The sequence below is a fragment of the Pristis pectinata genome, chromosome 17 (assembly GCF_009764475.1).
Source record: "Pristis pectinata isolate sPriPec2 chromosome 17, sPriPec2.1.pri, whole genome shotgun sequence".
NCBI lineage: Eukaryota > Metazoa > Chordata > Chondrichthyes > Rhinopristiformes > Pristidae > Pristis > Pristis pectinata.
In genome coordinates, this window is record NC_067421.1 from 33,725,305 (window position 1) to 33,746,532 (window position 21,228).

The following is a 21,228-nucleotide window of genomic DNA, read 5'->3' on the forward strand; positions in this document are numbered from 1 at the left end:
ACAGTACAGGCCCTTTGGCCCACAATGTTGTGCTGACATTTTATGCTGCTCTAAGATCTATCTAACCCTTCCCTCCCATATAGCCCTTTTTTTTTTATCATGTGTCTGAGTCCCTTAAATGTCCCTAATGTATCTGCCCCCACAACCTCTGCCAGCAGTGCATTCCACACAGAGAGAGGTGTCAGAGATGGTCCAAGTGAATTGGAGAGCTGGGTGAAAATTAGTGGCAAAATTTATGAAACTGTTGTGTTCAGCACGGGTTCAAGAGGTGGCACCAATGCAGTGGCCACTTCCGTCATCTCCAATGAGACCTCACTGCCAAACATATCTTCCCCTCCCCACCCCTTTCTGCCTTTCGCAGGGACTGCTTTCTCCGTGACTCCCTAGTAAACTCCTTCCCAACCCATCTCACTCCCACCCCAGGAACTTTCCACTGCCCCTGCCATAGGTGCAACACACCTGCCCCTACACCACCTCCATCCAGGGACTCAAACAGTACTTTCAGGTGAGTCTGCACCTCCCTTAATGTCATCTACTGCATTCGGTGCTCCAAGTATGGCCTCTACATTGGTGAAGCCAAACGTAGACTAGGTAACCATTTTGCAGAACACCTGCGCTCTGTCTGTAACCGCGATCTGCATCTCTGTTGCTAGTCACTTGAACTCCCCCTCCCACACTATCACTGACATGTCAGTCCTCATCCTCCTCCACTGCCAGGAGAATTCCAAGCGCAAACTGGAGGAACAGCAGCTCATCTTCCGTCTTGGAACCTTGCAGCCTAATGGCATGAACATTGAATTCTCCCACTTTAAGTAATCCCTACCCCCCTTCCCCACAAACCCTCCCACCATGCTGCTTCTCTTCTTCCCTTTCCTAGCCTAGCTCTCACTTTTCTACCCCCCCCCCCCTTTTTCCTCTCCCTCCTTACCTTTGACCCATCCCCCGGTGGATCTGCTCTCCCCTCCTACCCCACACCTGCCTATTACTATCTCTTACTTGCATCTACCTATCACCACCTTGTACCCACCCCACCTCCCCTCTTTTGTCCACCTATCACTGCTCTGTTTCTCTCCCCCCCCCCCCCCCCCCTTATATATTGGGCTTCCCCTTTTCCTATCTTCAGCCTTAAAGAAGGGTTCTGACCCGAAACGTTGACCACCTGCTTTTCTCCATGGATACTGCCTGGCCTGCTGAGTTCCTCCATCATCATCGTGTTTTTCATTAAAATTATCAAATTCAAATAATGTCCTAATTTGTGATTTGGTATTAGGAAGGGAATTGCAAACTGCCAAACCATCACTGAAAAGACCAATGCTTTCACTGTGACAGGAGGAAGATGCGCCTGTTTTGAACTATATGGTTGATCCTTCATATCCAGTGAAATAAGCTAAGAAGCTATATCCCATTGTGCATATAATCTTATCATGCTTAGTAAGGATGTGCAGTAAATAAAGCCTTGCCAACGTCACCCTTGTATAGAAGTCCTTTTTGTAAAACACGCAACCTTTTTGTTTAATGCAGATAATTATGTAATATTAAAGTGAAACTGCTTCACTGCTTTTTTTAAACAATTCCTTTTTGCATTTTAGGAGAAAGGAAACACTCCTCTTCATGTGGCAAGTAAAGGAGGACAGATTCTGCAGGCTGAACTGCTGGCAGTATATGGTGCTGATCCCGGTGCCCCTGATGCTAATGGCAAGACTCCAAGCGACAATGCAAGGTTAGCTGGCATAGAAGTTGCCTTTCTCTTTATGGCAGAGAAAACTATAGATCTTGTGCTATTTCATTGTCAAATGAATCAGTTTCTGGGATGTATCATGAAAAATTGAAGGACATTTTGGCTACTTGACCTTTTATGAAACTTTGGATTAATAATCGGGTTCATTCACTTTGAAATGATCTTTATGCAATGAGGATGTATTATAAGATGTAGACCATGTGCAGGCAGATGGGATTAGTTTAAATTGGCATCATGGTTGACACAGACATCATGGGTCGACTGTTCTACATCCTTGGGTGTTATCTGTATGAAGTTTGCACATTCTCTGTATGACCATTTGGATTTCTATGTATCAAAGGTGAGCTGGGAGGTAAAATACTCCATGGTGTAAGTAAGTAGCAAAAAGAATCAAAAGGGAGTTGATGGGTATGTGAAAGTGAATATGTTGCAGGACCACTGTAAAATAAAAAAAGGTAGAATGGAAATGGTGAGATTTTCTCTGGGAGCTGATACAAACACAGTTGGTCAAATAGCAGCCTCTTGTGTTGTCATAAGTAAATAACCTTTTGGTGACATAACTTACTCTATGAAATATGAGAAGAAAAGCAAGGATATGTAGTTCAAGTATCCTGTTCTGATGTGGATCTATTGACAAATTCATTCTGCACTTACTACTTAAGATAGTATAGAAACATATGGCCAAGGAGAAGGCCAGGTGATCCAATGTGTGAGCTATTCGAAAGAGTTATCCAATTAGTCACAATAACATGCTCTTCTGTTCACACCATAATAAAAACAAATCTAATCTTGTCATAATTTAACTCCCGGAGAAACAATTTCTCCCTGATTACTATCTGGAACACCAACTTTATTGGAAAAAATGAGTTTTGTTATTGGTCTCAGTTCATGCAAGAATGAGATTGAATTACCTGTTTTAGCACCTTGTATAATGCCACTATTTTTGTATTCATTAATCCTGCGAATTTTGAAGCATGTACAATACCTTATCCACTTTTTGCTTTGAGTTTAAAACCTGGAAATTCAGAAAAGAAGTTCTGCTCTCTGTGCAGCAACTGACAAAATGCTGTCTTTATTTTGTAGGCAAGCAGGACACCACGAGCTAGCAGATCGTTTGGTAGAAATACAGTATGAACTCACTGATAGACTAGCCTTCTTTCTCTGTGGAAGAAAACCAGGTAGGTAAGAAAGAAGTGCACCGGAGAATTGAGAGAGATTTGCTCACTTTTTTTTTATATAGAGAATTGCAATTCTCACGAATATTTTGCCTAAGGGCTGCTCTGAGGAATGCAATTTGGCATACCATGGAATGTAGGGTGGAAGCCTGCACCTGCAATTCCAATGCACCAAACAACTGGTTCTAATGATATGTTTCCAAATATAGGCCAAGCACGTCCTTCACATAAAGAAATGCACAAATAAAAAATATTCTTCTCTGAAATAATTCCACCCCTTTTCTATGGCTTGCCCACAGAAGACAGGGTAGTTGTAGATGGAGCGTATTCTGACTGGAGGTCGATGAGCAGTGGTGTTCCGCAGGGATCTGTTCTGGGACCCCTGCTCTCTTGAGATTTTAATTATATAAATGACTTGGATGAGGATGTGGAAGGGTGGGTTAGTAAGTTTGCAGATGATAATGGTTGGTGGTGGTGTGGATAGTGTAGAAGGTTGCTGTAGGTTACAACAGGATATTGATAGGATGCAGAGCTGAGCTGAGAAGTGGCAGATGGAGTTCAACCCGGAAAAGTGTGAAGTGATACACTTTGGAAGATCGAATGTGAAGGCAGAGTACAAAGTTAATGGCAGGACTCTTAACAGTGTGGAGGAACAGAGGGATCTTGGGGTCCACATCCTAGGTGCCTCAAGGTTGCCGTGCAGCTTGATAGGCTTGTTAAGAAGGCATATGGTGTGTTGGCCTTCATTTAGTTGGGGTATTGAGTTCAAGAGCTGTCAGGTAATGTTGCATCTCTATAAAACTCTGGTAAGACCACACTTAGAGTATTGTGTTCTGGTTGCCTCACTATAGGAAGGATGTGGAAGCTTTAGAGAGGGTGCAGAGGAGATTTACCAGGATGCTGCCTGGATTGGAGAGCATGTCTTATGACGATAGGTTGAGTGAGCTAAGGCTTTTCTCTTTAGAGAAAAGGAGGATGAGGGGTGACTTGATTGAGGTGTACAAGATGATAAGAAGCATAGATCGAATGGACAGTCAGAGTTAAAGTCAGAAAATGGCTTCCGTGAGGGAACATAATTTTAAGCTGATTGGAGGAAGGTATAAGGGGGGACGTCAGAGGTAAGTTATTTTTAGAGTGGTGGGTGCATGGAATGCATTGCCGGCAGAGGTGGTGGAGGCAAATACATTAGGGATATTTAAGAGACTCTTACGTAGCCACATGAATGATAGAAAAATGGAGGGCTATGTGGGAGGGAAGGGTTAGATAGATCTTAGAGCAGGAAGAAATGTCAGCACACTGTGGGCTGAAGGGCCTGTACTGTGCTGTAAGGTTCTGTGTTCCAGGAATAAAGGGTGTTTAGGGGCTAGTGGGCAGGAAGTCAATATCATGCAGTAAGTAGAAGGAAATGACTAAGTTTGGGTGGGGAGGAAAATCGACACGTTGAGGAGTATTTGGAAAGTGTCTTGAAGCAAGAAGGGAAGGGATGAGGTGCAGTTGGTTGTGTCAAGACTGTGATTTGCCTGCCAGAGGAGGAACAGGGAAACAATCCTTAATTCCAGATTGTGCAATAACTAACAGTTGAGCAGGAAATAACCAATAAGTACTTTGGAATGCAAGAGCTCCTGAGTTGGCTGCAGGTGAAGAGGAGACAAACTGCACTGCCATTGCACCGGGGACAACTTCAGTATTTGTGGGGGGGGGGCAGGAGGACAATTCTTCTGCTTCAATGTTTGAAACCTTTAAATTGTGAGGGCAAATTAGTCAGCTGCCATATGTTGACCGCTATCTGTTGTGAAAGTATAACTTCCCCTTTCAAATCGTATGAAAGATTTTGGCGAAGGGAGTAAATGCTACTCCAAATTATTAAAAATGTGCAATGAAACACCTCCACAGGAGAGGCAAAAAGTATATTAAATTTAAGCAACTTCATCAATGTACTGCATGGATATCAGCCATTGAGAAAGTTGTTTCCTTCCATTCATTTTAACAATTCATCTGTCTTCAGATGCTCTTGATTTTTTTTTCTTGTTTTCTCTTAGTAGAATATATCAATTTATATGCTTACAGGCTGCATATATCTAGTTGTAACCAGTGTGATGCTGCAATAAGAGTTTGGAATTTCTATTGCTATTGTGGTTTTGGGAGTAGTTTATTTAGTACTTTAAATAGCTAAGAGTCTTCTTTGTGTCCTGGTTGTACACTATGTCCGATGATACCTGCTGGGTAGAGGTATCTGTTAGTTGACTTTATTGATAGCTTGATGCTTGCATAATTACAAAGACCAATGCAACATTGCAGATCTATTCATGGGCTTCACATTTTAAAAAGCCTCCAAATTAAAACCTTCATGAATACATTGAATCCACTGTTCTGTTCCCTTGCTATTTGGCATTCTTCTGCAAAGCATTGTGTAATCCTTCTAATGCTGTGTCATGCAGCAGCATTTCTGAAAACTTGTTATGTACCTCACATAGTTCAAGGACATTGCAGAACTGAACTACATTATGTTCCGTGGGACAACTTCCCTTCCTCAATAAGAACAGAGTACCTGCATCAGACCAGAGATTGTAATGAGGGATGTGTGCTTCAGGTCCTGTGAGGCATTTCTCGAATCCAGACTTGCTATAAAATATGTGACAATGTACTGGTGTGATTGACAGTTTCTGATTGGGTACTTGCTGCTTATCATGATTTTGCACTTGTACACAATTTTATCATGCCTGCTATGCTTTTGTTTAAACCATACCACATCTCAAGTATCTTGTTGCATTCCAGATCACAAGAATGGACAGCACTTCATAATTCCACAGATGGCTGATAGGTGAGTCAGAGTCCACCAATCACTACTCTCATGTGTTAGTTTGAAAGAATGGTTTTGGGAGTCCCTACAAGATGATGTGCCATCCAGTGCTCATTTTGTTGAGACTTACAGCCCCCATTTTAAACTGTGGTAATTGTGGTTTAAGGGCTGCAGCTGATTGGCTTTCCTGCTATAAATTCCTTTGTCCACATTTGTCTGAAGTGATAATTACAACCCATTGACTTCATTTACATTTTCAGTTGTCAAACTCAAACCTTTATTACATATCTCCTTCCAGATTTGTTCTAACAACCTGTTTAACATTTTGACCCGAAAAATGTCAGTTTTTGTTTTAGTGAACAGATCACTTTGAAAAGATGAAACAATACATCTTTTCACAATTTGTTATTATCTAAACTGGAATAAAACTTTGGCAAACATTGGCAAAACTTTGACACAAGAGACTGCAGATGCTGGAATCTGGATCAATAAACAATCTACTGGAGGAACTTAATGGGTCGAGTAGTATCTGTGGGTGCAAAGGAGTTGTTGACGTTTTGGATCAATACACTACATCAGCATTTAATTAGTATTCCTTTCCTTGCACAGGTGCTGCTTGACCAGCTGAGTTCCTCCAGCAGATTATTTGTTACTTCTCTCATTTGTATTGAATTGACTGCTGTCCATGCCCAATCGCATTTGAATCACACTTGTTACAAATTTAATTTCACAATTCTCAGCTTTATACAGAAATTTTAACAAAGTGCTGAAAAACGCAAGACAGTATTATTTACACTTTTAGTTTTGTGTACTTGCTTTTGACAGACTTAATAACTTAGTAGAATAGTTATATTATTTTTTTCATTTTGATAGTATAATTTTGGACTTGGTGCATATTATTACGGAAGTAGTGCATGTTCCACATTAATGGGAAGTGAGGTGGGAGGCCTAGCATGGCCTGGAGCTTGCCCTCAGGTGTAGATTTTGTTCTCTATTTTCTGGTTTGAGGACATTCTGTTGACCTATGATATTGAACTATCTTTTACTAGTCTTATTGATCTCAGCTAAGACAAATATCTTCGTCACTTTGCACAGAACACTGAGCAGCACAGGAACAGGTCCTTTGGCCCATGGTGTCTGTGCCAGCTATGATGCCAATACAAATTTATCCCATCTGCCTGCATGTGATTCATATCCCTCCATTCCCTGCTGTTCATGTGCCTGTCTAAATGCCTCTAAAATGTTGCTGTCATATCTGCTTCCACCACTTCCCTTGGCAGTGTGTTCAAGGCACTTACCACTATGTGTGGGTGGGGGGAGAGGGGGGGAGAACTTAGCAAATCTCCTTTAAACCTTCTCCCTCTCACCTTAAAGCTATGCCCTCCAGAATTTGACATTTCCACCCTGGGAACAAGACTCTATTTACCCTATCTATGCCTCTCATCATTTTATATACTTCTATCAGGTTGCCCCTCAGCCTTCAACACTCCAGAGAAACGATCAAAGTTTATTCAACTTCTCCTTTATAGCTAATACTCTCTAATCTCAGCAACATCCTGGTGAACCCCTTTCTACACTCTTTTCAAAACCTCCACTTCCTTGTAAGTGGTGACCAGAACTGCACATAGTACTCCAAATGTGGCGTAACCAAAAATTTATACAACTGCCACATGACTTCCTGACTTTTATACACAATACCACAGCCAAAGAAGGCAAGTGTACTGTAGGCCTTCTTTACCACTCTATCATTGCACTACGATGAAAATTAATTATGCCCTTGCAGTTTTTCATTTGTAACCCCAATTATGTCTTGCAATGATACCCAATACATCACAGCCACATACCTCCCCATCATTGGTAGTATCTACAGGAGGTGCTGACTCAAGAAGGCAACATCTATCGCCAAAGATCCCCACCACCTGGGCCGTGCCATCTTCTCGCAGCTAACGTCAGGCAGGAGGTACAGAAGCCTGAAGACCCACACCGCCGGGTTCAAGAACAACTACTTCCCTTCAACCATTCTGTTCTTGAACCAAACTGCACAACCCTAATCATTACCTCAGTGTAGCAACACTGTGACCACTTTGTACTACAATGAACCTTTTGTTCTAGTTGTGTTCTTTCTTGTATAATGTTATATAATTTATTTTTAATGTTATTCTTGTGAATGTTGTGTACCTCATGCTATATGCCTGTGATGTTGCTGCGAGTAAGTTTTTTATTACACCTGTGCATGTGACAATAGACTTGACTTTGACTTTGGGATACTTCCCAGAGGCACTTGCACTGCTCTATAGAAACCCACTGTAGGCCTTTTTTTGTTTCTTGGTTGGTTATCATTCCTTTTTGACATACAGGATTATCCACTCTTACTTATTGATTCCTGCCATAGAAAGTGGTCATCTATTGTTATTTCCTTTCCCAGTCTCTTGTGTTTGTAATTTTAAAATCTGCTTCCAGTTCTGACACCTGTTGAGTATTTCCAGCATTTTCTGTTTTTACTACAGGTTCCTGCTGTCACTTTCATTTTGCTTTTTGCAGTTGTGTATGTTGACGGCAATCCTCTGTGAAAGTCTTTCTCATTTGCAAGATTTTGGTGAAGGGAATAAATGCTATTCTAAATTATTAAAAATGTGCAGTGAAGCAACTTCTCCACAGGAGAAGCAAAAAGTATATATTTTTAAATGATCTTTCTTGAACTTGTCATCAAGTGTATGGACATCAGCCACTGAGAAAGTGGTTTCCTTCCATTCATTTTAACAATTTGTCTGTCTTCAGATGCTCTTGGTTCTTTCTTGTTTTCTTAGTAGAATATATCAATTTATATGCTTACAGGCTGAATATAGCTAGTTGTGATCAGTGTGATGCTGCAATAATGGGTTTTGAATTTCTATTGCTATTATGGTTTTGGGAGTAGCTTATTTAGCACTTACAAATGTAGCAACTTTAAATAGCTAAGTGTTCACTGTTCAGTTCTCTTGCTGTTTGCTATTTGGTATTCATCTTCAAAGTTAATAAATGTGGAAATTGGAAATATAAAATGAAGGGCAAAATGTTTGCCTTCAAAACAGAAACTTTCATATCCTTATGCAAATTTTCCCTGGCCTCTGACCTACATTCAAAAACAAAATATGTGGCAGCTGGAAATCACCAATGAAAACAGAAAATATTGTACTCAGCAGGTGAGACAAAATTTGTGGAGATAAAAATGAATTAATGTTTTGAGTTGATGTCTCTTCCATCTGGCCCAGAAGCTGTTATAGATTTAACAATTTTTAGCAGTGCTGGGGGCAGGGTGAAAAGGGTAAAGTCTGCACTAAGGTGCAGTGATTGATGCAAGGCATAATTGATGGTAATAGGACAAGAAGGTAAACAGCAGGTGCAGAATAACAGAGCAGGAGAGAAATATGAACCATTTGTCACAGTTGGAATGGCTGCTGAGGCCTAGGAATCTGATCCTGAGGTGTCACTGCTGGGTAAATACTTGGAAATGTGTTTAATCTTTAAGTGAATATCTAGGAGATGTGTGTTAGGTGTTTGACTTTGTTCAGCTAAAGTTCATGCAATGAATGGAGATATGTTTCCTTTTTCTTTAAAAACAAAAGCACTATTGATGGCTGTGCCGCACTTACTCAATATTAATTGAGTGGAATTTTAAAACTTTAAATGGCAAGCAGTATATTTCCTTTAAACATAAGTGTTGCCCCCCAGTATATTACTATAGTTTTATTCCCTGGAAGCTGCATTGATTCAGTTTTTTCACTCAATGAAATAGACCAGTTGCTGCCATCTGCTGTATCAATAAGTTCATGCAGCACGGTTACAAGATTGAGAAAGAATCTGCCAAATACTTCACTACAGTGTACAAATATTGTATGCAGTTTTACTACAAATAATTGTAGATTGAAAATTGAATTCATTTGGTATTTCCACATGGAGATCATAGACATCTTGGATTACAGCATTTGAGTACAGGAGCAAGAATGTCTTTCCCCATCTGGAATTTTGAATACAGTTTTGGTTGTCTAATGAGAAAGGATGTTCTTGTTATGGAGAGATTCATAGGATGAGAGTGCTAATGTACAAGGAGCGATTGGGTCGATTAGGCCTATATTCAATGGTGTATAGAATAATGACAAGAAACTCATGGAAACCTATAAAATTCTAACAAGATGAAATGGACTCCTTATAGAGAGGATGCTCCCAATCATTAGAGAGTCCAGAACCAGGTGTACACAGCCTAGGGAAAGAGCCATGCCATTTAGAGCCATGCCATTTAGAGCCATGATCAAGAGAAACCTCTCCATCCAGAAGGTGGTGAGCCTGTGGAATTCTTTACCACACAGAGAGGCTAAGTCATTAAGTATATTCATCAGGGAGGCAGATATATTCCTTAATGCCAAAGAGATATTGGGGGGGGGGGGGGGGGAAGGGATGATCAGTGGAAGATCAATCATTGTGTTTGGTTGAGAAGCAGGCCCAAAGGGATTAATGGAGTTCTTGTTTTCTATCTCCTGAAGAAGTCTTTAAGGACATAAGTCACAGTTCACTTTGGTTTAGCCACCTTCATTAAATTGACAGGTTCTCTAATTCAAATTTTTTTTTTGTTGCTCCTCAAAGTTATTTATGTGGTACTATCCTATTGAAATGTATAAAATTTTGAGGGGGCTTCACCAGGTAAATGTTAAGAGGATTTTTCCCTTCATGAGGAGCATTTTGAATTATGGGGGCATAGTTTCACAATAAAGTGTCTCCCATTCAAGGTGGATATGAGAAGAGGCTTCTTCTCACAGAAGATCATGAGTATTTGGAATTCTCACCCAGAAAGCATTGGAGGCTGAATCATTGAATATATTCAAAATGAGATAGAAATTTTTGTTGTATAACGGAGTCAAGGATTGTAGAAAAGTAGAGCTGAGGCCAAGATCGGGTTAGTCATGATTTTACTGAATTGCAGAACAGGCTCAAGGGCTATTTGGCTGACTCGTACCTCCATTTTTTATGCTTTGATTGAGAGATTGTTTTGTGACATCCAGTGCCTTCCTGAAAAGAATTAATTGGTAGGCTTATCGGGGGAAAAATATACGCAAACAAAACATTACTATCACTATCCTTCCAATACAATAATCCTTCATTATTTTCCATTCTTCCATTATTTACCAATTTCTTCCTTTTATGGCAATGATTCTTTGCTGATTTTTTTTTTCAATCATCACCTGGCATCTGAACCAAATGACTATTTTTCAAGCATAGATTTAAGTATGCCTCGTGCACTTTTAGTGAATGTAGTTTTACATAGCAGAGGAATGGCACAGGCGGAGAGAACAAAATAGAAGGTTTGCAATAGGATGAACACTTCCAGCTTCTCTGCCATGTAAAACTTGTACCATTTCTAACTGATCAGATCTTATGAAAGGTCATCAATCTGAAATGTTATTTGTTTCTCTCCACGGATGTTGCTGAGTATTTTCAGTTTTTGTCGTAGAGTTCCAGCATCTGCAATATTTTGCTTTTAGGTACTTCATCAATAAGCCCAGTCCCTGATCCTGACAGATTATTTGGCTGCTGAATGCACCATTGACAGTCTTCAGCTTGTCTTCTATGCACAGCCCATCAAGCTGTCACTGGCTAGTAACTGGCAGTGGGGATCTTGGGTGTTTTATTTATACTTTTTCTCCTAAAATGTTGACAACACCTTGATCAGTGTTTCTTGGTTCCATGCTGCATCATCTACGTATCAGCTAAGTAATGGGACAATTGCTATTTTTATAATGAAATGAGTACATTGTATGCAAGAATTAATCAGTGTGTAAGTTGATTTCATGCAGTTTGTGCTTCTGTACTATAGATGTTTGTAATGTTATTGTGTAAACTCAATGAAATATCTTTCCACTTATTTCTTGAATGCAACTCTCTGGAATAAAGGCACCTGTAAGTAATACATAACAAAATTAAAATCCAAGTCCGATAGCTGAAGATCAGTTTAATATCCACAAAGATACTTCTCTTAAATCTGAATGTATGTTGTGATCCTGATTTTAATAGAGAAATATGAGCCTGTAACTCTAATCTCAGATTGTCACTACAGTGTTTGGAGATGGATTTGGATCAGGGCAATATTAATAATGTGATGTTTAGGTGCTTGCTCTGTCTGCATTGCACTGTCGACATTGTCAGTATTTTGAAGTTTGCTTAGTACTTGTTTTTCATTAAGAATCATTTATGCATGCAATGTACTAAATATTCACTTAAAATTATGAACTGTTGAATATTGGCTACAGTACAGCACTCTTTATCACTGGGATAAGTTATTACATTAAACATAATGCATTCCTCTAAATGTAGGCTTGTTTCTTTTTTGAATGAGGCCAGTTATTAATGTTTTGTTACAATCCACAGTGAAAGCACATTACTCATTCTCAGCAATGCTGTAGCCCGGAATAGTGGCTATACTAATTGGAAATCAGTGTAACAAAAAAAAAGTTAAAACAATCAAAATCATGTTTACATTACATCATTAACAATAGTATTCTTCGTCTATCTTCAGCAGTTTGGATTTGTCAGAATTAGCGAAGGCAGCAAAGAAAAAACTTCAGTCGGTAAGTTTTCTTCTTTGATTTTTACACCCTAACTGATGTAGTTTGTTGCAGAAAATTACTGTCATACTGTAATTGGCTTGAATTTGAATTCTAGCCTTAACAAGATTTCCATTACATGCAAGCCTAGGACATTTGGTTTCCTCCACTACTCATCAAAGCTTCCATATCCTCTTTTCTGCTGACCTGGTCACCAGGGAAAGCAAATAGATCAAAGAAAATGTTTAATTACTTGACACACTGCACAGCAAGGGCTACAAGTGTCTAGTGTTCAATGATTCTTGCAGTTTTACTGTTACATTTACTGTCTGGTTTGATCAGTTAGCCTTTTGATGCAGTTACCCCATTTACATTACTATCATTGATGCTTTCATAGTGTCAGAGAGCAATCGTGAAGAAATTTTAAAAATTTCAGGAAAGCAGGTGTTTAACATCTCTCACTAAGCTGAAAAGGGTATGGACATACATGCTGCATAACATAAAGGACTTGCATGCATAACACCCCAAAAAATGGGCAAATTTTTCATGTATTTGCACTCCAAAAAAAGTATATCTCTGTAGGATATTGCATTACCTCACCCATTTCCCCCTCCGAACCCCACCCTCCATACTCTTGGTGACCCCACCCTTCTGCTTCCACAACCCCACACTTTCCATCGTACCTGCACACCATCTTGTCACCCCTAGCTGTTTTCTCCCTACTGACATCTTCTGTAGGGTGTTCTTTTGTAGGACAGTCAGATTATTTGTTGATGGTGACAGATTTCCCCCAGGTATTATGTTCCATTTGGGAGGCATACAAAACTACTCTCTTGTCCTTCTATTGTAGACAAGAAAGTGGAAAGAAGGAATTGGCAATTTTGCTGGGAGCCAGATAGGAATATTTATTTTTGATTGTTAATTCTTCAGAAAAAGGAACTTGGAGTCAAAACAGTAGTAATTTTTTTAATCTATTACATGCAGGTTATTTTGTTTGTTTCACAATTTCCTCCTGTACTGTGATTATTTTTCAAACTGTCCCAATTTTTTGTTTAAATTAAGTACATATTGTAAGTCGCATCTTAAACATTCTTAAATAGTTTGTAGTTGCATCTTAATTACATTTGATCTCAGCAGTAAAATATTCTTTCCTTTTCTAGTTAAGTAATCACTTATTCGAGGAGTTAGCTATGGATGTATATGATGAAGTAGACCGAAGAGAAACTGATGCAGGTGAGGTTTCCACTGTAAAAATGTTTTAATATTGTGAAGTTCTAACAACCTTGCTTGCTTTTCTGAAATAGCTCACTTTAGATGATCTATTTGAAATACCTGATGGATTTTTTTTTATTTTAATGTACACATTGTTTTCTGCATTTCCCAGAACATACTTTTACAAAAAACAAAATTTTGGGGGAAATTACCCAAAAGCAAGTAATACCAATGCATTAACCTTTCAGCATTAAGCCTATGTTTTTAAGTAACCTTTAGTCCAAAAGCTTGTTGCTGAAATTTACTGTTGGTTTAAGTTGGGTCCAATGGGATATTTTGGCTGAGGGTCCTTCAAGTACTAATGCATCATGTGGTCTTGTAGAACAAACTAGAAATTATTTATAGTGCACAGTTATTTCCCTCAATTATGTCAAAGCCTGTTCTATGCCATAAGTTAACTTGAAGTAATGTACCTGTGGGTTTCTGTGCAAATTTAGCAACAAGTTTGTGCAGTAACAACCAAGTTAAATTAATGTTTAACTATGTTTTCATTGTTTGAAGAATGAATGCTGTTCTGGGATAGTTCTGACATGTTTGGTGGGGTAAAGAATCAATTTTGTCTTGCCCTGTACTTATATCGAAAAGGGTTTTCAGATTGTGTCCCTTTCTCTGACAACATCAGCACAATAGGGCTGTATGTTGGGAACCATTTATGGAGTGAGTTGGGAGTCTGAGCTCCATTGATTGTGTATCTACTGATGTCTATGCCCTCGCACTATATGCTGACCATTTATGCACAAGTGCTATCTGCAGTGGTAAAGCTGTGTGCTTCCCTCACTATGTATACACGTGACCCCCCCCCCCCCCCCGCATTATTGGTTGGGTTGGGGGGGGTGGCGGTGGGGGTAGACAGAGCTTAAGTTCCTAGTAGACAGTCAGTATCACAATTTCCTGTAATGTGAAGCTGCATCACCTGCACATGCATTAAGAAATGCAAGTTGAAGAAAATTATTTACTTTTTGCACATAAATTCTGTAATTTTATTCTGTATCTCAAATTTTTGGGTAGTGATTTGTGAATTTCCATTACCTGAATGGTCGTAATGCGGGATTCGCCTATATCTTGACGGGTGATGGAATTCCAAATAAGCTGCTTCCCAGCGCTAAATTGAGAATGAGTAATTTAAAGCCAAATCGTGAAGTTCTAATTTCCAAGTGGAATTGCAAAGATAGAAGGTGCCAGAAACATTGGCAGCAGATAGCATGGGCAGCAGCTGTCTAGAAGAGCATGTTCTTCAAGAGCTGGGCAAACAAATGGATGGAGAGGCCAGTGAAGTAGCAATGTTGAAAGTTCTTGGTGGTTGCGTTTGCAATTTGATGCAATTGCCGATGCCATTTTCAGGGTGAGCTGAAGAGTTGAAAGTAGAGAATTGACTTGGATCAGTGCCGTGTGCATGACAGAATGACACCAGGGTTTATCCTCCTCTTTGAAGATAAATAACTGCACAGTTTCTTTTGTCGATCATCCCCAAATTTAATGGTTCCATTACAGGCAATCATGCTTTCAGCTGCCAAGGTGCTAATATTAGAAGTTCTCTCCCTTTACCTACTTTTCTACTTTTTCTTCCTCTTTAAGATATTCTTTTAAAATGTACTCTTTGGTAAACTATCTTAAAACCTACATATGGCCCTTAGAATCTAGTTTTGTTGAAAATGGTCCAATGAACATTTTGCTATCTCGAAGTAGCAATAGAAGTGCACATTGTTGTTGAAAATGTATTGATCATTTTCAAAACAGTTTACACCACTTCCTGTTACACTGTAGGAGGATGAAAAAGGAAAAATTGAAATTGTAGATTAACTTCTTTACAATGACAGAATCTTCAAGGGCCTGTCTCTGAATTTAGTTCTGATTATATTCTGTGATTCACTGATAAACATAGGGCTGATCACTTTGAGCTTCTATGTTTTGTATGGTACTGGAAAAAAGCTGAATGATTTTTCTATATACAGTTTGGCTAACAACTCAAAATCACAGCACGTTGGTCACAGAAACAACAGTCATTCCCTTCCTTCCTGTGAATCCAGAGTATTCGGCAACTAGAAATCAGGTACGTCTTGTGTAAACGCATTAAAAGAGAAGGACGAGTCAGATGAATTGTCGCATTATCAAATTGTTGTGTTTTTACCGGTTTAACAATGGACAGTGTAAATAAAGAGTAAATAAATCCGTATCCAAATTTATATTAGATTTTCAGAATTTTTCTTTTATCTCTGTTTTTAGCTTAATTATTTTTTGTTGTTAGATTTTATGCTCAACAATAACTTGGAAGCCAATATTTATTTGGGATTTTAAAATCATGAAGTTCACTTCTGGTGATTTGGTTATTATTCTCTAATGAATAAGGCTTTTGCCACGGATTATGTACACAATCAGTTTCTGATCTCCCTTTCATTTTAACTGTAAACTGCAGGGGAGGCAGAAGCTGGCACGGTTTAATGCTCATGAGTTTGCCACTCTCGTCATTGATATTTTAAGCGATGCCAAGCGGAGGCAACTTGGGAATCCTGTCACTAGTCCCAAAGGTGTGTGTGCTTTTATTCAGTTATAATATATAAAAGTTTGCAAAGCCTTATAGTTATTATATTGTGGTCTGAATTAAAATGCAGAATCCTAAAATATATTTTGCACTCATTGTCAAATGTATTGAAGTCTTGTACATGCATTATTTGTGTGAAATTAATTGTGTTCACCAGGACTCAACTGTATCACTAAAGTGAAAGGAGACGGGAATGCCACATCCATGCATTTGCCATCAATTTATATGGGCATTGTCATTTTCTGAAGGTCAGCTTTTGGTCAAGTTGCAAAGGTTCATTAGTTGATTTAGTCAAATGGCAAACGGTTACATCAATAATCTTGCATTCAATGTGGATTATTGAACACTTACACCAACTGTACTGACAGGCCATTCAGCAACAGATACTCCTAAAGAAAAAATGAATAAAATGTCCCACAAGCTGTGAACTGTGTATGTTCGTGGGGAAAAAAAATGAAACGGAGCTTTAGAAAGCTGTGATCTACTCCCAAATTCAGAACAACTCGTTGTGCATTTTCTACTTTTTTTTTAGGAAAAAGTGACTAAGATTAGCAACATGTGCTTAGATAAATCTAAAATAATTATTTTTCTATTCAGGTGAAAAGATGAACACATGAAGCTTTCAGTGAAGTGTCCTGTTCTACCCAGGAAGCATAGAAGTGGTAGAGTTATGATGGTGCTTAGCAAGAATTGATATAAATAACTTTCATTAATTTCACTATGGATGACTTTAAATTCAGAGTTTTTTTTTAAGACTTTCTTTGTTGAAGATTGGGCAAAGGTCTCTATGGAAAATTGTGCCAATTACTCTCCTGCAGTGGTCACAGGACTACTGTCTGAACTCAGTCTAAAGGATCCCTTATAAAGGGCCATCAACACATTCAGTGTCCGATATCTTGTTTTTTTTAACTAAGATGTGTTTCTTTAAATAGCTAGTTTCTTTTACAAAAGAAATTGGAAATCAAAGCACATAAAATTTGAACAAGGTTAACCTCTTGCATGTGTTTAAGAAGAATTAAGGTTTTGCTTCTTTAAGAATAAAATTCTTTTCTTATTCTAATGTAGACTGAGCTCTGGAGAATGGTTACCATGTGTGATAGTACCATCTGGTACCTCATCCAAGTGACCATTCTCTATGTACCTCTTAGGTGGAGTGTCAATGAAAATGTTTGACTGTGGCACATCAGTGGACACCAGTGTGTTGTCACCTGATGTCCATTTCAATGCTCTTTCTGTTCTGAATTGCTTTGTTATATTTAGACTTTCCAGTTCATATTAGTTGTTGCTGAAAAATGTGTGTTAACATTATTTCCCTTTTCATTTTATCTCTTCCCCTGAAGATACTGACCTTTACTATATAATAGATGTGAGAACCTTGGACTTTCCCTGATCTTAAAAGCAGTAAGACACACTCTTGCATCCTCTTGCCCCAACTTCTTAGATTCCACTCAAAGAGCAATGGTTGAACCTCAGACCCCTTTGTCTGACGTAGTTGTTTTGTCTTGCATTCCAAAGGAGACCAGTGTTATCCAGCTTGCTACAATTTGGTGTTTCTTATTCCTATCGTGAATGGAGATTTGCTTAAACATTGAAGGCTTTTATTCTCCTCTCCATAAGTTAATTTATAGAACTCTCTTATTGAGCAGTGATCAATTCTAGCCTTGAATTCATGGTAAATGTTAGAAGGGTACATGCTTGTTAAATGTTTGTCATTGGGAATTAGTGTCTATTTTTCCTCAGTCCAGAAAAAAAAATTTTACCTAATGGGAATGAATTTTGTCCTGAAATTAAGTAGGTTCTGGCATGATCTAGTTAAGATGAATGTTATTTTGTGAAATGTGCATACTCAGTTTAAAAGTGCCCAATACATCCTGATTTAAAATGATGTTTCTGCACGGTGCAGCATATTTACTGAAAAATGTGCAATTAGGTCATGAATATGAATGTTTCAATATTTTTGAAACACCACATAAGAATTATAAATTACTGAGATTTTTAACTATTTACTGTGTATAACAATGATTTAAATGCATTATATATAATGAAGTTCTATGAACTATTTTGACATTAAGTAGCTTTTTACTTACGGTCTTAAATAAGAATGGCCTGCATCAGTCATTTTGCCATTTGTTAGCTTTTACCCACCTGCTCCTTCATGATATTAAATAAAAAGTATCTATAGCTTCATGTCTGCTTTTGAACTATTAGTAAGTGTTGAGAACGTCATGGGGAAATAATACAGTTGAGTCCAGATAAACGTGCTTGGTTGAAAGATGAAAAACGTATGCTGATCTAGCCGAGCATTCTTTAGTAAATTTGTGACATTCACCTGTAACTCAGCAGATGCTCTTTTCTTTTAAAGCTCACCCTGTCATTGTCCATACCTATATGCTTGACAGTTGACAGGGCAGAGAAGAAAATGCTTGTTATTTTAACAATGTTTCTTGCTTTGCAGTGCCTCCATTACCTTCGAGCAGTATATGTAGAATATGCATTTTACTAGTTCACACATTTTTAAATTGCTTTTTGAAGTTGCATGTATTATTTCTTTCCCCTTTGCTATCTTCTTACCTTGAAAATATTGACTTTTGATGGGGTTGGGGGTAATATAATTAGTATGGATGTAAGTTTGATTTCAAGACAGAAACCTGTAGGAATAAACTGATCAAATTGTTACCAGTACTTTTGGCATGACACAATAATCAGCTCTGGGCTCAACTATTCACAGTTTATATTATTAATAAGGAGAAGTTGCATCTAAATTTTTGTGCAAGCTTGATGATACGAAGCTAATTGGAAAAACTAAGTGGTGAGGCAGGGGCAAGTATTTTGCAAAGGGCTATGTATAAGTAAGTGAATGTGGAAGGAGGTGACAGTGTATCAGGTGGGGAAATGTGGGATTTTTCACTATTTCAATTCAAGAAATTTTTTTAAAATTAAGAAATTAATAAATGTGGATGTAAAGTGGGATCTTGGCATGTTGGTTTTTGAAAAGCAGGAAGTTAATGAGCAATGAAACAAGCAATTAGAAAAGCGAATGATAAGATCACTTACGTTAAAGAAAGTTGGAGTGCAGAACATAGGAACAAAAATAGAAAATGTTGGAAACACTCAACAGGTCATGCAGCATCTATGGAAAGAGAAACAGTTAACATTGACTCTGTTTCTCTTTGCATGGGTGCTGTCTGACCTGCTGATTTTTTTTTCCAGCATTTTCTGTTTGTTTTAAATTCCTGGCACGTCCAGTTTTGTTTTTATTTTCATTTACTAAAGTAAGGAAGCCTTGCTGCAGTTGTGGACAGCTTTGTTGCAGCAACAGCAGCAATAATGTATGCAGATTTGATCACTGTACCTAAAGAAAGCTTTGCTGGCCCTGGAGCCAGTGCAGCATAAATATACGAGTTTGATTTGTAAGATATTTGTCCTATAAAAAGACATTGGCCTGTACTTCCTGGAATTAAGAGGAATGTGGGTGATCTCATCCAAACATGTAAGATTCTGAGTAGTTTTGAAAAGCTGTTTTGTCGAGTTGGACTGGCTGCTGACTGAATTACACACACTTCAGTTTATTGAATGATTGGGGTAGCCATTTATTAACTAGATGCTGTTGGGACTTTTGTGTCTTTATTACGTTTCTTGGGTTGAATGCAATATTTAATCTTCTAGGGAAATCTTTAATTTAAAATGGGACCATTTTACAACATTGTGTGCTGTGAAATAGTCATCTTGTGTTCTTGAGTACAGGTCCCATTATTCTCTTTGTATTAGAGGAATCAATGGTGTGGAAAAAAACAAAAGGTTCCATCGTAGAGCAACAAGAATAAAATTAAACTATAGCCTTAAGAATGAGATTCAGGGTGGGTCAGATCAAAGTGTATTTCAGATCAAAGTTCACAGTTGGCTGGTAGAACCAGAGATTAACAATTTAAATCAATGTTTTCTCTTAATTCGAGGATAAATATTTATAATGGCTCACCAGAAAGAGTGCTGGGGAACAGATACTGAAGCATTCTAAGTGCTACTGGATAACAGACTGGTATTAAGTGGGGTGTTAGAATGATGGACTTTCTTTGCTTAATGCCCTTTGGTTATTCACAACTACTTGAAGAATGAATGCATATCTTTTCATACTCCTTTCCTTGCAAAGAATAGTTATGCTTGACATTTTAAGTAAACAGTGGACAAAATGGAACCTAAAGATGATTTGCTGAGAGTGGTTGCTAGTTTGACAATATCTAATAAAATGATAGGCACTTTAGTGTACATTTAATGAGTGTGTTCTATACAATTTTGTTCACTTTGGTTCAGTTTATTAATTTTTAGATTATAATTGTATAATCTGTTTTGAAAGTGCTCAGATTGTTTTTCTTGTTAATATAGATAATGTGGAGCTTGTACTGAAGAGCATTAATGATTGTCATGGCAGTGTGAGCCATGACAATGATCAGCCTGACTATGACAGTGTTGCTTCAGATGAAGATACGGATCAGGAACCAACAACTAAAGCAAACAGAGCAAAGGTACTACTTCTGTGTAATTTTGTATTAGTTGGTGCTGGATACTAATGGTAGAACTCCATTAGTGTTGGAAAAGATTTAGCTCTAGTTAATTTCCAGTCTGTTAGTAAATATGTTTTGCTATGTGTATTCATGAAAAATTGCCTTTTCACAAAGAAAGCTGTGTGAGTGCTTTAAGTACAGATTATTTCTCCTACATAAAACCAAATAATATCTTTTCAAAATTCATTTTGTCATCAAGGGAGATCCCAAGGTGGTGTTTCCATCCTTGTTAGAAGACTCCAGTGATATCAGTTGCTGCAAATGACTTATTGCATCCAATTGCTGGTTAGCAAAAAGTTATCCAATAAGCAAAGGGTTCAGTTTCCATTGGATAATGGAACTCCTTAAATCATCCAACCATAAGAATTTAGGTACTGCACATGTAGTGTACGTGCAAAGTGACATATTAGCATCTGTCTTCAGCTCTCCTTTTAAATTTTAATGAAAGGAGAATTTTTTCAATGGCATGCATTAACCAGCAACAAGTCTAAGTTGAAAGTGTTCCCTTTCAGTGCAAATTAAAGCATTATTATAAACTTGACTACTTGGTTATGTGCATTGCTGTAGAGG

General features: G+C 38.2%; 1 protein-coding gene across 11 annotated transcripts in view; it reads left to right on the forward strand.

Moving 5' to 3' along the window:
• Positions 1-21,228, forward strand: part of git2a (G protein-coupled receptor kinase interacting ArfGAP 2a) — an 83,733-nt gene that overhangs the window by 26,429 nt on the left and 36,076 nt on the right. For 9 of the 11 annotated variants that reach the window (XM_052032399.1, XM_052032397.1, XM_052032400.1 and 6 more), the window contains exons 6-13: positions 1,590-1,720; positions 2,822-2,916; positions 5,689-5,734; positions 12,261-12,312; positions 13,449-13,521; positions 15,513-15,610; positions 15,974-16,085; positions 20,480-20,619. In XM_052032399.1, the coding sequence (XP_051888359.1) occupies positions 1,590-1,720; positions 2,822-2,916; positions 5,689-5,734; positions 12,261-12,312; positions 13,449-13,521; positions 15,513-15,610; positions 15,974-16,085; positions 20,480-20,619 (747 nt within the window). The remainder of the gene's footprint in view (positions 1-1,589; positions 1,721-2,821; positions 2,917-5,688; positions 5,735-12,260; positions 12,313-13,448; positions 13,522-15,512; positions 15,611-15,973; positions 16,086-20,479; positions 20,620-21,228) is intronic. The other 2 variants (XM_052032398.1, XM_052032407.1) reach the window with 1 other exon arrangement.